Source organism: Daphnia carinata, chromosome 7 (genome assembly GCF_022539665.2).
Source record: "Daphnia carinata strain CSIRO-1 chromosome 7, CSIRO_AGI_Dcar_HiC_V3, whole genome shotgun sequence".
NCBI lineage: Eukaryota > Metazoa > Arthropoda > Branchiopoda > Diplostraca > Daphniidae > Daphnia > Daphnia carinata.
Window position 1 is genome coordinate 4,842,907 of NC_081337.1, and position 16,671 is coordinate 4,859,577.

Sequence of the window (16,671 nt, forward strand, 5' to 3'; positions counted from 1 at the left end):
ACCAGCTCAATCCGTTTGATGGCTACCTTTTGATCGTTAAAATGTACCACAAAACACTGAACCGGATGAACCTTTTCCTATAAAATCCTTCTTCTTGTCGTACTGCATTTTTCAGTCGTTTCATTTGCGGCGGTATTTAATGCGACAACTTTTCAACTCACTCATTGTGTTGCACTTGAAAAGTGGCAAAACAGCGATGTTTGCAAGTTGCTAGGGGCGAATTTGATACTAGATAATCAAAACTGAACTTGCTTTAAGGTTATCAGTTAGGTTGTTTGTTGAGTATATCATAAGTTGAAAGCCCTGGGAAACTACTGCATCCGCCTACCTGATTATCTGCTTAACATACCAGTGAAGCCAATTCAAAGCTTTACGTTGAAGTTTCGCGCAAAAAAAAAAAAGAAATATTGCAATTCAAACAGAGGATTTCTTTCAATGAAATCCATCGCAACTCTGTACTTCTAGATGCATGCCAATTTTTTCTCTCCATTCTTTAATGTTTTCTTTTTTAGTGTTTTGTCTCTTTACTTGTTTTATTTTCCCGGAGACATTAATGGATACAAAAATGAACAATTATCAACGGACGAATGCTCAAATTGCTTCCTTCCAAACGTGAACCCTCGTGCTGCTGTTTTCTTTCCACCATATTTTTTTTTTACAACATGTCCATCTGTTTTGACCCTAGTTTTTTCCCTTTTGTTTATTGCGTCTTTTTTTTATGTTGTACAGTTTTTCTATTTGTAAAGTTGATTCATAAAAAAAGAAAAACCAGAATAAATGCCGTAGAAGCAACTTAGATTTTAAATAATTATTTTAAGTCTGATGCAGATTAATGCAACTGAAGACTACTGAAAAGGAAAGCGTTTGAGATGAATTTAAAAACTAATATTTGAATCAGATTCTCAGTAAATTTGTTGATTGGTTAGGATTTTCTTTATGTAATCATACTTCGCGCGCTTAGAAAAGCCTAGCCCTCTGGTGTCTTTTCGGTCAACTATTTTTGTACAACGATGCCACATCTAGATTTTCAAAAATGTTGTTCGAAATAAGAAGATCTGGCAATGCCCCAGCGACTTCCGTCCTTGCCAAGTGGAAAGATTCATTTGGAAATATGTAGAAATGGCGACTTGTTCTAGCTTTCTTAAATCTGAAATTTTGTACATTGAGGTACGTGAACTGCTTATTAATTTGGTAATGAGGATTTTTATTTTCATAATCGTTTACTAGTTGTTCTATTGTAGCATATAATCATCCTATAATTAGAGAATTACAACCATTTCAAAATCAAAGACTACTCCGTTAGAATGTCGAAGGTTTTGATGAGAACACGGGCGGGGAACCCTAAATCTAATTGCTGAAATGTGTAGTGCATTAAGCAAAGAAGAGGATAGCAGTACAGTGCTAAAACCCGTAAATCTTTGGTTGGACGAGTATTAAACCTAAATAAACGTTATCTACCACTTCAATGAGGAGAAAAAGAGGTAATATGTAAATAACTTAATTTGCAATTCAAAATTCTAAAAATTCTTTTTGTAGAAATCTTTAACATGAAATGGATTGATATCCAAAAGTGATGAGCCCTGTAGTAACTCATTGGTGAACTTGAACTACTACAAAGCAGCATTTAGTTCGATGGGCTTTACAAGATATCTGCTCGCTAAAGGCCAACATTAGCTGAAGTATTGGCTTTAGGGACATGTTTAGGTAAGAATAATAAGTTAAAAACGAATGAGGCTTAAGCTTATAATCTAACTCTTGGAAATTATCATGCTTGAACTACGTTTACTCTAAAAAATTTTCTCCCTGTTGTAGTTCATTAAAAAAATCTTGAAGTAGTTTATGTCGTGTTGGATTTGAGTCCAACTGTCGAGTGGGAAATTTTCTTTTCGAGTATGATCATTTCACCTTATAATAGCCCAACACTTTCATGTTTAAAAAACTGTGTCATGTGCCTCTTCCAAGCAGTGCAGGTTGCCTTAAAGTAGAGTGTGTAATCTAAGCAATGTCTATTTGTTTTACAGAGAACCGAGGAGAGTGGTAGCTCTTTAATGGCTGATTTCTATTGACTGATTTCGCAGCACTGTCATTCAGCTGATTGTTGCAGAACACAGGGAATGTGCAGAAAGTAAGACATTCATATGCTTTATTTGAGAATGCCAGTCTATATCGTGTGAGACTACAAAAGTTTCATCTATTTCATTAAGCCCAATTTTCAATTCTCTATTTTTTTTCAAAAAAAGTTTAATAGTAGTTAACCATGTCTCATTTCTTACTTCTTTGATAACGAGTTTTTATCCTTAACGCGGGTAATAACTTCCTTCTCCTACCTAGGGAAGACGCTCAGTACACCTAGAGATGGCTTAGGAGCTCTTATATGTAGGCAGATGCATGGCGGAAAGCTTCGTTTTCACAACTGCGCCGATTTTTATATCCAGAACGCCTATCAGGTCGAAAATGGGACAGGTGAGTTTGTGTAAGAAACACAAATTAATCAAATTCCAAACAAATTTAGAGAAAGCAGGCCATGTATATTGAATCTTTTGTTAAAAATAATTGTTTCTACTTGTCACGTTTGAGACAAGGGTGTGTACTTGGAAGACCGTTTTTGTGGAGAATTACCTCTGTTGATTTATAATTTTGCGTACTTTTACCTGAAAATGGTTTGTTGAATGTAAAAATGTTGGATACTGATTTAAAGACTTGGTGGACTCTGGTCCACAGAACAGTCACACTTCTCCAACTTTTTTCCAACATTTCTATTATTATCGTGGCTATCCAGTAATTGCTTTGCTAACTGCCAATTGCGTTTGGCATCTGTCTTTCCTGTAGGCAATCCAATCTGATGTTACGACCCATTCAAGTTTACAGCGTTCATAAAGATACCGTCGCTGTAGGTAGGAATGCAGACGTTCGCGCATCCGTTGACCTCATCCGTTAAACCTACAGCAAAAGTAAGGTAATAATTATTTAAATAATAAAGTAATAATCACCTGTTAAAGTTTCTTAGTATAATTTTATTGCCTTCTTGCGGGTTTCCAGATAGTGCTATGTTTACCTTTTCGAAGAAAATTCCCGGACTTAAAGAGAAATGTTACGTAACCACATCTAATTACTTTTTCTTTCACGTCATTCTTTATATTTTAGTCCAAATGTTTACTATCGTTACAACCCACATTTAGATATTTGTCAAATTCTGCACACAGCTGTGAACTTCTACCAAACCAGTCGATGGTAAGAATAAAAGATGAGAGAAAGTAGCTTAAGAGCAGTCTGGTCCAAAATTTGTTTCATGTGCGATGAATTCTCCTGTAGTACGGACGATGACGTAACGGCGCTGGATCCGGATGTGACATCAGTGTTTCCAGTTTGGATTAACATGGCGATATGTCAGGTATTAAGTTGAATTCTAAATAGTTATCGTCTTTTAAAGAGTGACGTATCATTTTCTGCAGAAGCTGGTTGAAATGTTAAATTTCTATACGAAGCGGATCCCTGTTTTTTGCTTCAGGGGTTGTGATATAAACCAGCGGTACGCATCGCCCGGATTGGATCGAAATGATAAGGTTAGTAACCATATTCTGTTTATTCACATTATTACGCGGTTGCATTTGCTAGTAGACCTGATAAAGGGAGTGTTTGAATGTCAATTTTAAAAGGTTGCTTTCGTATCATAAAACCCCTGTGTTTTACGTCGTTGTGCGCCAGATAACGTTAAATGTTGTGGCGTGTTGGGATCTTTATCTATTGTAAATAATCAAACCGCGTTCGTAGTTACTTTGAGGTTAGAGAATGCTATCGAGCACCTATGGACCAGCGTTATCTGATGGCCTAAGTAAATGTGTCCATTTGATGCAGCCGCAGCTTTATACACGAAGTAAACTTTTCTATACGAGGCCAAATTATGTTTGGCGGTTTATTTTTGCTACATCAATGGGTCAGGAAAATGAATTAGAAACGAAAATGCGTTACCTGCGAGTTTACTACCATAACGGTTTTTAACATACGCCCAAGTGTAATTGAAGTTAACTTTCTTCAAACCAAGTCAGAAATTCTATTAGAAATTCAATATCCAGTCTGTAGCGTATTGGAATAACTTGTCAATCATGCTTCTATAATAATTTCTGTAGGAAGGGATTGTGACTACAGGGTCTAGCATGTCGAATAGTTTCAAAACTTCCTCCAAGTTATCTTTCTTGTAGTTTTTGCGTAAGAGATCCTGCAAGACAAAACCGTTCGATTTAATCTCAGTTCCCTGTTCAATTAAAACTTTGATCGCGTCGAATAGGTTTTCACTGGGATTACAACTGCACAGAAAATGAAGTGCGTTTAGTCCATCGCCGCGCCTTGCGTTTACGTTGATTCCGAGTTGGATCAACTTTTCGATTCCATCAATTAAACTTGTGGATGAATTTATTAAGCACAAGTAATGGAGTGCGTTTGTTTCGTTGTCATCCTTTGCGTTTACGTCGATTCCGAGTTGGATTAACTTTTCGATTCCATCCTTTAAATTTGTGGATGAATTGTTACAACACAGGGCATGGAGTGCGTTTGTTCCGTTGTCATTCTTTGCGTTCACGTCGATTCCGAGTTGGATTAACTTTTCGATTCCATCCATTAAATTTGAGGATGAATTGTTACTACACAGGAAATAGAGTGCGTTTGTTCCGTTGTTGCACTTTGCGTTTACGTCGATTCCGAGTTGGATTAACTTTTCGATTCCATCCATTAAATTTGAGGATAAATTGTTACTACACAGGAAATGGAGTGCGTTTGTTCCGTTGTTGCTCGTTGCGTTAACGTCGATTCCGAGTTGGATTAACTTTTCGATTCCATCCATAAAATTTGAGGATAAATTGTTACTACACAGGAAATGGAGTGCGTTTGTTCCGTTGTTGCTTTTTGCGTTTACGTCGATTCCGAGTTGGATTAACTTTTCGATTCCATCCATTAAATTTGAGGATGAATTGTTACTACACAGGAAATGGAGTGCGTTTGTTCCCTTGTCATCCTTTGCGTTCACGTCGATTCCGAGTTGGATTAACTTTTCAATTCCATCCATTAAATTTGAGGATGACTTGTTACTACACAGGAAATGGAGTGCGTTTGTTCCCTTGTCATCCTTTGCGTTCACGTCGATTCCGAGTTGGATTAACTTTTCAATTCCATCCATTAAATTTGAGGATGACTTGTTACTACACAGGAAATGGAGTGCGTTTGTTCCGTTGTCATTCTTTGCGTTCACGTCGATTCCGAGTTGGATTAACTTTTCGATTCCATCCATTAAATTTGAGGATGAATTGTTACCACACAGGAAATGGAGTGCGTTTGTTCCGTTGTCATCCTTTGCGTTTACGTCGATTCCGAGTTGGATTAACTTTTCGATTCCATCCATTAAATTTGTGGATGACTTGTTACTACACAGGGTATGGAGTGCGTTTGTTCCGTTGTCGCGCCTTGCGTTTACGTCGATTCCGAGTTGGATTAACTTTTCGATTCCATCCATTAAAGTTGAGGATGAATTGTTACTACACAGTAAATGGAGTGCATTTGTTCCGTTGTCGCTCTTCGCGTTCACATCGATTCCGAACTGGATTAACTTTTCGATTCCATCCATTAAATTTGTGGATGAATTGTTACTACACAGGAAATGGAGTGCGTTTCCTCCCTTGTCATCCTTTGCGTTTACGTCGATTCCGAGTTGGATTAACTTTTCGATTCCATCCATTAAATTTGTGGATGACTTGTTACTACACAGGGTATGGAGTGCGTTTGTTCCGTTGTCGCGCCTTGCGTTTACGTCGATTCCGAGTTGGATTAACTTTTCGATTCCATCCATTAAAGTTGAGGATGAATTGTTACTACACAGTAAATGGAGTGCATTTGTTCCGTTGTCGCTCTTCGCGTTCACATCGATTCCGAACTGGATTAACTTTTCGATTCCATCCATTAAATTTGTGGATGAATTGTTACTACACAGGAAATGGAGTGCGTTTCCTCCCTTGTCATCCTTTGCGTTTACGTCGATTCCGAGTTGGATTAACTTTTCGATTCCATCCATTAAATTTGTGGATGACTTGTTACTACACAGGGCATGGAGTGCGTTTGTTCCGTTGTCGCGCCTTGCGTTTACGTCGATTCCGAGTTGGATTAACTTTTCGATTCCATCCATTAAATTTGTGGATGACTTGTTACTACACAGGGCATGGAGTGCGTTTGTTCCGTTGTCGTGCCTTGCGTTTACGTCGATTCCGAGTTGGATTAACTTTTCGATTCCATCCATTAAAGTTGAGGATGAATTGTTACTACACAGTAAATGGAGTGCATTTGTTCCGTTGTCGCTCTTCGCGTTCACATCGATTCCGAACTGGATTAACTTTTCGATTCCATCCATTAAATTTGTGGATGAATTGTTACTACACAGGAAATGGAGTGCGTTTCCTCCCTTGTCATCCTTTGCGTTTACGTCGATTCCGAGTTGGATTAACTTTTCGATTCCATCCATTAAATTTGTGGATGACTTGGTACTACACAGGGCATGGAGTGCGTTTGTTCCGTTGTCGCCCCTTGCGTTTACGTCGATTCCGAGTTGGATTAACTTTTCGATTCCATCCATTAAAGTTGAGGATGAAATGTTACTACACAGTAAATGGAGTGCATTTGTTCCGTTGTCGCTCTTCGCGTTCACATCGATTCCGAACTGGATTAACTTTTCGATTCCATCCATTAAATTTGTGGATGAATTGTTACTACACAGGAAATGGAGTGCGTTTCCTCCCTTGTCATCCTTTGCGTTTACGTCGATTCCGAGTTGGGTTAACTTTTCGATTCCATCCATTAAATTTGTGGATGACTTGTTACTACACAGGGCATGGAGTGCGTTTCCTCCCTTGTCATCCTTTGCGTTTACGTCGATTCCGAGTTGAATTAACTTATCGATTGCATCCATTAAATTTGTGGATGAATTTCTTGCGCACAGGGTATGGAGAGCGTTTGTTCCGTTGTCGCGCCGTGCGTTCACGTCGATTCCGAGTTGGATTAACTTATCGATTGCATCCATTAAATTTGAGGAGGAATTCGTTGCGCACAGGTTATGGAGTGCGTTTGTTCCGTCGTCATCCTTTGCGTTCACGTCGATTCCGAGTTGAATTAACCTTTCTATCGCATCAATTAAATTTGTGGATTTATTCACTGCGCACAGGAAATGGAGTGCGTTCAATCCGTGGTCAGCCTTTGCGTTCACTTCGATTCCGAGTTGAATTAACCTTTCGATCGCATCAATTAAATTTGTGGATTTATTCACTGCGCACAGGAAATGGAGTGCGTTGAATCCGTTTTCAGCCTTTGCGTTCACGTCGATTCCGAGTTGAATTAACCTTTCGATCGCATCAATTAAATTTGTGGATTTATTCACTGAGCACAGGAAATGGAGTGCGTTGAATCCGTTTTCAGCCTTTGCGTTCACGTCGATTCCGAGTATGATCAACTTTTCAATTGCATCTATTAACTTTAAGCTTGAGTTGTTTGCACACAAAGTGTGGAGTACGTTAAGGCGGTTTTTATTTTCTGCATTAACATAATTTCCCCTTTTGGTTAAGAAATCTATTGCATCAGTCAAATAAGGGCTTGAATTGTATGCGCACAAATAATGGAGTGCGTTTCGTCCGTCGTTGTCTCTTGTGTTCACATCTAGTCCTCCTTGAAGTAAACGCTCGATTGTGTTAATGAAATTAGTGTACGAAAGGTGTTCGCGGAGGAAATCGAATGCGGTAAGCCCGCCGCCACCCTTAGCGTTCATCTCGTTTCCGAATTGAATTAACGTTTCCATTGCGCCAAATAAATTTAAGGATGAATTGGTTTTGCCGAGGAAATGGAGTGCGGTTAATCCTCCGATGATTTTTGCGTTCTCGTTTACTCCGAGTTGGATTAACTTTTCCGTTTCGCCAAATAAATTTGACGATGAATTACCTTTGCACAGGAAATGAATCGCATTCCTTTCGTTTTTGTCCTTTGCGTGGATATCAATTCCAAGGTGGATCAAAAGTTCGATGTTTTCAATTAAATTTGTGCTTGAATTCTTCTCACACATGTAATGGAGTGCGTTTCGTCCGATGTCGTCAGCTGTATTTATATCAACTCCCTCTTTAAGTAAACGGTTGATTGTGTCAATTAAATTTGATGATGAATTGTAAGCACAGAGGAAATGGAGGGCGTTCGCTCCGAATTCACCGCACTTTGCTTTCACATCAATTCCGAGTTGGATTAACTTTTCGATTGGGTCTATTAAATTTGAACTTGAATTGAATGCACTCAAAGTGTGGAGTACGTTCATGCCGTTGTTGTCTTTTGCGTTTCCATCCATACCGCTTTGGATTAAGAATTCAATTGCATCTGTTAAATGAGGACTGGAATTATATGTGCACAAAACGTGTAATGCGCTCAGTCCTTCGTTGCTCTTTGCGTTTGTGTCGATTCCGCTTTTTATCAACAACTCAAGTTCCTTTATTAAGTTTGAGTTTGAGTTGTTTGCACACGCCCAATGTAGAGCATTCCATCCAAGCTATTTAAAGAAAATAATTAGCGTTGAAGCCCGTTAAATTATTTTGTCGATTAATCCACGTTGATTGCTTTTCAAATGTGCACAAGATTTTTACTTTCGTTTGGATGGCTTGAAGTTCAGTAGCGACATCTCGTGATGCGATCCTCTCAGTAGGTTTAGTGGTCAGCATTTTTGTTAACAAACTGCGTGCCCAATGTAAATTATGAATCTCTACAATGAAAACATATCAAAGGATTTAACATTAGTGAATATATGTTTGCGAAAGTTACTGTCCTTCAAGAGAAACTTACTATCCATATTAATCGGCTTATTCTGTTTGATGTTTGTCATAATTTCATCGTTCGAACCGTACAGATGGTCTCCATTCAAGAGAATGTAACCGAAGACGAGGCCTTCTGCGAAAACATCACTATGAACTGTCCCACGTTTTCGATCCAGGTGCTTGTTAGCCAGAATTTCGTACAACTCAGGAGCAAACCAATGATAAGTTCCTCTGATTTCACTAATTGTGTATGTTCCTCGTTCATTCACGGGTCGGCATAATCCAAAATCACCCCATTTCATCGTTGCCTGTTCGCCTTGGTCGGTCATTTTGACAGAAATTAGAATGTTTGCCGGTTTTATATCTCTGTGAATTAAGTCCCGCGAATGGATATATTCAAGGCCTGAAGCTAAATGAAGGAACATTTCGATAGGGAGTGGTATAGGTCCTTTGTATTTCTTTTGATCGTCCGGTTTTAAGAACAGCTGATCCAATGATGCGTCGCAAAATTCCAAAACATAGTATCTGTAAGGTCAATAAAAGTACAGGTTCTGTTTCTCTTTCAAAATGACGTTTTAAAAATCTTACTTGAAATTTTCATCGCTTTCGAAATGAAGGAGTTTGATAACATTCGGGTGGCCCAATTGTTGAAGAACTTTCAGCTCTTTGTCAACTGGGTGAACTGTTTCACCAGGCAGCTCAACCCGTTTTATTGCTACCTTTTGGCCATTAAATGTACCACCAAAAACTGAACCGTATGCACCTCTACCTATAAAATCCTCCCTGTCGCACTGCATTTTTTTAATGTCTCATTTGCGACAGTATTTGATGCGCCAACGTTTCAACTCACTCAGTGGATTGCACTTGAAGACTAGCGAAACACGGATGTGTGCAAGTTGCTAGGGGAAAATTTGATACTAGATAATCAAAACTGAAATCGCTGTGAGGTTATCAGTTCGATTATTTGTTGAGCATATCATAAGTTGAAAGCCTTGGGAAACGACTGCATCCGTCTACCTGATTATCCGCTTAACATATCCATGAAGTCACTTCAATGCTTTACATTCAAATTTTGCCCGCTATTTTTTGTGTCAAAAAAAAGCATGTTACACGTTTTCAGAAGGGAATTAACTCCCCTGTTTCAACTGTAATTTTTGATTGATGCAAGTTTCCTCATGACGATATTTCTTATCGTACATCGCGCCGTCACTGTTCACGTAGTGCCGCTCTCGGTCGGCTCATCCTATGCTATCCCTTTCTTTAAAGAGCAGTGACGGCCTATTCACATCCTATGCGTAGCTTAGACATGGAATGCTGAATTATTAGCAATTGAAATGGAGCTGGTTCGAACTGTTGTTTCCATCACGTAACTGAATCTAGCTTTTCAAATCATTTATACAGGTGGATTTCTAGTCCTGACATCTCTACGGCAATCGAAAGAAATATTTTGGAAGGACACCAACTGCATAATAACTTAACGGAAGTTCACTGTCTTCAATAACAACAAAATTGGTGCCATTTTGCGTGGAATAAGGTGTACTTAAGCCAACGTTAAAGGAAAATGGACATCGGGCACAAACAAGTATGCATAGGATCTACTCAAGCCTAAATTATGTCACGGCAAACTAAATAACCTATTCAATTTCAGGAAATGTGATTCGCTCGGATTTAACCGGAATGATCAACGTTCAACGTTCGAACTTGATAGGCAACATTTGCAGATTTCCACAACTGCATAACGCTGAGATGTGATGGCGTCAAGATACAGGTCGACGAATTATGACATTTTCTTTTTCATAAACTTTGATTGTTCCCGATAAGTTGTCAGATGAGTTTCCTGGTAAGCAGTACGTTAGCAGAGACCACCATTACCCCACCGTACTCTTTCACTATGTCCTGCACGGCGTGCGCGAAACCAAGTAAATCGAGGGAATAATCCATAGCATTGGCAATGGGGAAGATGATACCAATTGATCCGCCAAATTCAGGACCAAGTACTCTAGACCTGTGGTGTTGCAGGAACGTTTAAGCTGTTGCTTTCCAAGGGCAGTTTGGGAAATGGCGTCTAATCTGATATAATTAGATGACAAAGTAAGTTCCACTTAAAATTTATGTTACTAAGTGTTACCTCAGGCAAAGCTGTCAATACATTTAGGTTTTCTTTTGTTTTCTTTGGCGTCATTCGGTAGCTTCTAATCCTAATCAGTACAACTCACATTTAGATGCTGGATTATTTGTCAAATTCCGCACACAGCTGGGAAATTCTACCAAACCAGTCCATGGTAAGGATAAAAGATAAGAGAAAGTAGCATTAGAGCTGTTTGATCCAACTTTTGTAATGCATTTATTTGTAGTTTGGACGATGACGTAACAACGCTGGATTAGGAATCCGGATGTGACACCAGTATTTCCAGTTCGGATTTACGTGGTGCTATAATAGGTATTTACATACATCTTCAATAGTCAGTGATTCTTAAAGCTGACGTATTATTTCTTGCAGAAGCAGGTGGAAGCGTTTAATTTCTATACGAAGCGGATCCCTGTTTTTTGCTGCAGGACTTGTGATGTAAATCAGCGGTACACTTCGACGCGATTTGGTCGAAATGAAAAGGTTAGTAACCATTTTCTGCTTAGTTAAATCATTATTCGGTTGCATCTTATAGTAGAGCTGATTAGGGGACTGTTTGACAGTCATTTTTTTAAAGGTTGCTTTCTTATCCTAAAACGTCTGTGTTTTACGTCGTTCTGCGCTTGAAAACGTAATTTTTTGTGGCGTGTTGGGATTCCTTATCTATTTTGTAGATAAGCAAACTGCGTTCGAAGTTAAACAACGTTTCAGCTCACTATTTTGATTGCACTTGAAGGCTAGAGAAACAGGTATGTGTGCAAGTTGCTATGGGAAAATTTGATACTAGACATTAAAAACCGAAATCGCGTTAAGGTTATCAGTTAGGTTGTTTGTTGAGCATATCATAAGTTGAAAACCGTGAGAAACTATCGCATCCGTCTACCCGATTATCCGTTTGACATATCCGTGAAGTCGTTTCAAAGCTTTACGTTGAAGTTTCGCCCAATGATTTTCATGTCTAAGAAAGCTATTTACATGTTTTCAGAACGAAATGTTCTCCCTTGCTTCAACTGTAATTTTTAACTGAATCAAGTTTCTACATGTCAACATGTATCATCGTGCATCCTGGCTTCAATTTGCACGAAGCACCATTAAAAAGAGGAACAATTTTAGTAAATTTCATTTGCTTTTTGCGTTTTATTCAAACTAATTTACTACGTACTTTTATTAATCAAAGATGTAGAACGTCTTTTCCAGTTATGAAGAAGAATACGCGAATCTGCTGTGTAACGACAGTCAATATTATAAGCGCAGAGCTTTTTTCACATGAACATTTTTGAGAATAATATGTCAAAACGGATGTTTGATTCCTTCGAACGAGGACGAATGGTGGCATATTTGCTGTGAGTGCCTCCAACCAAGCCATGTATAGTGGGGCACTGAAGGCTCCTTTTCGAGTTACGGGTAAGGTCCTTATTTAATTAATAAAAAATTTCTTAGCATAATTTCATTGCCTTTTTTTGCAGGTTTCCAGAGAGTGCAAAATTCCCGGACATAGAAATGTTACATAACCAAACGAAGTACTCTTTCTTTTTCTTTCACGTCATTCTTTGTATTTTAGTCTAAATATTTTCTATTTTTACAACCCACATTTAGATATCTGTCAAATTGGGCACACAGCTGTGAAATTTTACCAAACCAGTCGATGGTAAGAATAAAAGATGAGAGAAAGTAGCTTAAGAGCAGCCTGATCCAAAATTTTTTCATGTGTGATGAATTCACCTGTAGTACGGACGATGACGTAACGGCGCTGGATTCGGAATCCGGATGGGACATCAGGATTTCCAGTTTCGATTAACATGGCGATATGTCAGGTATTTACATAAATTCTAAATAGTTATCGTCTCTTAAAGGGTGACGTATCATTTTCTGCAAAAGCAGGTGGAAATGTTAAATTTCTATACGAAGCGGATCCCTATTTTTTGCTGCAGGACTTGTGATATAAACCAGCGGTACGCATCGCCGCGATTGGATCGAAATGATAAGGTTAGTAACCATATTGTGCTAAGTCATATTGTTACGCGGTTTCATTTGATAGTAGACCTGATTAGGGAACTGTTTGAAAGTCAATTTTTAAAGGTTGCTTTCTTATCCTAAAACCCCTCTGTTTTCCGTCGTTGTGCGCCAGAAAACGTTAAATGTTGTGGCGTGTTGGGATCTTTATCTATTGTAAATAATCAAACCGCGTCCGTAGTTACCTTGAGGTTAGAGAATGCTTCGAGCACCTATGGACCAGCATTATCTGATGGCCTAAGTAAATGTGTCCATTTGATGCAGCCTCAGCTTTCCACACCAAGTAAACGTTTCTATGCGAGGCCAAAGTATGTTTGGCCGTTTATTTTTGCCACATCAATGAGTTAGGAAAATGAATTAGAAAAGTAAAATGCATTACCTGCGAGTTTACTACCATAACGGTTTTTCACATACGCGTCATCCGCGAGATCATCGTCTAGAGGAGATGCTAATATTATTATTTCTTTAAAGATTTACGATTATTAGATGTGGTACAACTCCCTTCGTCTCCCTCTCTCGCATCGATCTGATTTAAAATCAGAAGTGAATGACCTGACAACATTTTCGCCGTGTGCCAAAACACCTTTCGAGGTTTTACCATTTAACGGAGCGACGACAATCATCACCATTTTCATCACCTCTGATGGCCGCCATCTTTTTTGGTTGATTGGCTAAAACAACAACAAAGTTTCCCTATTTGGTTTTTATATTTCTTGAAATAAGAATTGAGTTTGGATTGTGAAAGGAAGGCTCAAAGAAGGATATTCATGTGCTGCCCTCTAGTGGGAAATGGGGGAATTGCCTGCCTGTTATTTGTTTTGTCGCCATTTTGATCTCGCTGAAATGAAGGGAAAAACAAAAACGGAAAGATGGGAATACTGATCAGTTAGAGGTCTTGTTATAAATAGTTAATAAATAATGAAGTTCTATTTGATTTTCATAAAAGCGATGGCGTAACCGACAAGAAATTCATTTTCGAAAAAAAAATTAAAGTTAAAAAAAATGTGCGATGTTTTATTCGAATGTCGCCATCATCGCCTAGTTATACAATATTTTTTGTGTTTGTTTTTCTAATTGTTTTGTGACCATTTCCGTTCAAGCGTCGTGTAGGGGAGGTAGGGCGCAATTGGAACACGCGGCAATTGAAACAAAAATTCTACCACTAAAAGTAAGAAAGAGATTTCGTTTAAAAAATTTGAGCTAACGGAAATTAGGGTTCTACATTTTTAGAAAAAATTGGAGGCTTTAGACTCTAAAAGTTTTCGAGTTATCACAGAAAGTTTTTTTTTACTGTCCATTTCTTGTTTTTTGCCCAGACAATTTTTTCGTTTTCACACCTAAAACGATGTAGCAAATCATTAAAAAAGGTCTTGAATGATTCGTCGTTCATTAGGCTATAAATTGAGAACATTAATTTTTTCCTAGCTAAATTTTATCCCCTATAAACATTAAAACTCCGTGAAGATCCATGGTCGGAGCAATTGGAACACCTTGTTCCAATTGCGACCCTTCCGTATGCGCGTCTCCTTTACTGTAGTCTGGCAACAGCGTTCCCTACGCAGCGTATTAGCAGAGTTTTTTTTTTTCAATTTTGGGTTTTATTTCGTCTGCTGGGTAGCTGAGACTTATCGTCTGCCACAATGATTTTATATTTATTTACAACGTTGATTAAAGAAATTAAATTTTAAAAATTAAATTACCGACATTAACAACAGTTATGATGTAAGGCTGGACATGCCATGTTTGATTATAAAAATTTGATCTCCATACTATTAACCGTTCTTTGATTACTAACGGTTTTCTGAACCTAATTCAGAAAACAAAAAAAATTCATTAAATAATATTTAGTTATTACAGAAAGTTATAAAATATCTTAAAAAATAAAGATTACAATTCTGTGTATTACTGTAAAAAAATCATAAACATACGTATCCCAGATTCTGAGATATCGTCATTTTAGTTTCTTCAAAAAACCGGGAGCTCTCTTATAGGAAAACCCACGTTTCAATTGCCCAGACGCCCTGTTTCAATTGCCGAGTAGAATTGGCAATTGAAACATCTTGGGGTACCTCCAGTTTTTTAAACATAGCGCATGTTTATCTTTTACGAACCCACCCAAAAAAAATACTGGTTTGTAGCTGAGATAACTGGCTACAAATCTATATATTTTTTAATCTAGTTGGACGATTTTTGTAACCGTAGGGAACAAAAATGAGTGAACTGTTCCAACCGCGCCCTACCTCCCCTACATAAGAAACACCATTGTCCATCCTCCTGACGTTATCCCCTCATCCTTCCCGAATGTCTTAAAAAAACAACTCGTTTTTGTACATAGGACGTGAGAAGAAATATTGCAATTCAAACAGAGGATTTCTTTCAATGAAATCCATCGCAACTCTGTACTTCTAGATGCATGCCAATTTTTTCTCTCCATTCTTTAATGTTTTTTTTTATGTTTTGTCTCTTTTCTTGTTTTTTTTCCCGGAGACATAAATGGACACAAAAATGAACAATTATCAACGGACGAATGCTCAAATTGCTTCCTTCCAAACGTGAACCCTCGTGCTGCTGTTTTCTTTCCACCATATTTTGTTTTACAACATGTCCATCTGTTTTGACCCTAGTTTTTTCCCTTTTGTTTATTGCGTCTTTTTTTTATGTTGTTGTACAGTTTTTCTATTTGTAAAGTTGATTCATAAAAAAAAGAAAAACAAGAATAAATGCCGTAGAAGCAACTTAGGTTTTAAATAATTCCATAAAGTCTGGTGCAAATTAATGCAACTGAAGACTACTGAAAGTGAATGGTGCTGATGAATTTAAAAATTAATATTGAATCAGATTCTTAGCAAATGTGTTAATTGGTTAAGGTTTGTTGTATGTGATTCATGCTTCGCGCGCTTAGAAGAGCTAGCTCTCTGGCGACTTTTTGATAAACTATTTTCGCACAACGATGCCACATCTAGATTTTCAAAAACGTTGTTCAAAATAAGAACATTTGGCAATGCCCCAGCGACTTCCGTCCTCGCCAAGTGGAATGAGTCATTTGGAAATCTGCAGAAATGTGAAATGGCGACTTGTTTCAGCTTCCTCAATCTGAATTCCTATACAATGAGGTGCGCGTACTGCTATTAATTTTGGACATGAGAATTTTTATTTTCATAGTCGTGTTCTCGTTGTGCCATTGTGGCATATTATCAGCCAAAAATAAGAGAATTACAACATTTAAAAATCAAAGACAATTCCTTTGGAAGGGCAAAGGTTTTGATGAGTAGACGTGCGGGGAACCCTAAATCTAATTGCTGAAATGTGTAGTGCATTAAGCAAAGAAGAGGATATCAGTACATTGCTAAGACCCGTAAATCTTTTGGTTGGACAAGTTTGAAACCTCAATGAACATAACCTACCAATTCAATGATGAGAAAAAGAGGTAATATGGAAATAACTAAATTTGCTAAGTCAAAATTCCAAAAATTCTTTTCCTATAATTCTTTTACTAGAAATGGATTGATATAAAAAAAGTGATGTACCAGTAGTAACTCGTTGCTGAATTTGAACTGCTACGAAGCAGCATTTAGTTCAAAGGGCTTTACAAGATATCTGCTCGCTTAAGGCAAACGTTAGCTGCAGGGGCATGTTTAGGTAAGAACAATAAGTTAAAGTCGAATGATGTTTAAGCTTTTAATCTAACTCATGGAATTTTTCATGCTTGAA

At 38.0% G+C, this 16,671-nt stretch overlaps 1 protein-coding gene and 1 long non-coding RNA gene across 2 annotated transcripts; one reads left to right on the forward strand and one right to left on the reverse strand.

Annotated features, from left to right (window-relative positions):
- Nucleotides 1–4,054: 4,054 nt before the first annotated feature.
- On the reverse strand, nucleotides 4,055–9,451 carry LOC130693955 (putative ankyrin repeat protein RF_0381). Its single transcript, XM_059496328.1, has 4 exons — nucleotides 8,848–9,451; nucleotides 8,652–8,767; nucleotides 6,569–8,557; nucleotides 4,055–4,216 (listed from the first exon to the last, which is right to left on the reverse strand). Exons 1-4 carry the CDS (start codon nucleotides 9,242–9,244, stop codon nucleotides 4,055–4,057), a joined length of 2,664 nt encoding a protein of 887 aa, XP_059352311.1. The 5' UTR covers nucleotides 9,245–9,451.
- A 1,030-nt stretch (nucleotides 9,452–10,481) lies between these two features.
- On the forward strand, nucleotides 10,482–13,822 carry LOC130693956 (uncharacterized). Its single transcript, XR_009001818.2, has 10 exons — nucleotides 10,482–10,910; nucleotides 11,042–11,101; nucleotides 11,174–11,259; nucleotides 11,320–11,430; nucleotides 12,125–12,351; nucleotides 12,414–12,467; nucleotides 12,544–12,595; nucleotides 12,676–12,761; nucleotides 12,826–12,933; nucleotides 13,432–13,822. It is a non-coding gene; the product is annotated as an uncharacterized LOC130693956 (long non-coding RNA).
- Nucleotides 13,823–16,671: the final 2,849 nt, after the last annotated feature.

What these genes read in the sequence shown, in the direction of transcription:
- LOC130693955 (XM_059496328.1), bottom strand. Translation starts at nt 9,244, where the DNA reads ATGTTCCTTCATTTAGCTTCAGGCCTTGAATATATCCATTCGCGGGAC. An exon ending in TAAGCCGATTAATATGGATA is followed by an intron (nt 8,768 to 8,847) that starts GTAAGTTTCTCT and finishes TTTTCATTGTAG; the next exon opens with AGATTCATAATTTACATTGG. An exon ending in AACTCGGAATCGACGTAAAC is followed by an intron (nt 4,217 to 6,568) that starts GCAAGGGGCGAC and finishes TTTGTCTTGCAG; the next exon opens with GATCTCTTACGCAAAAACTA.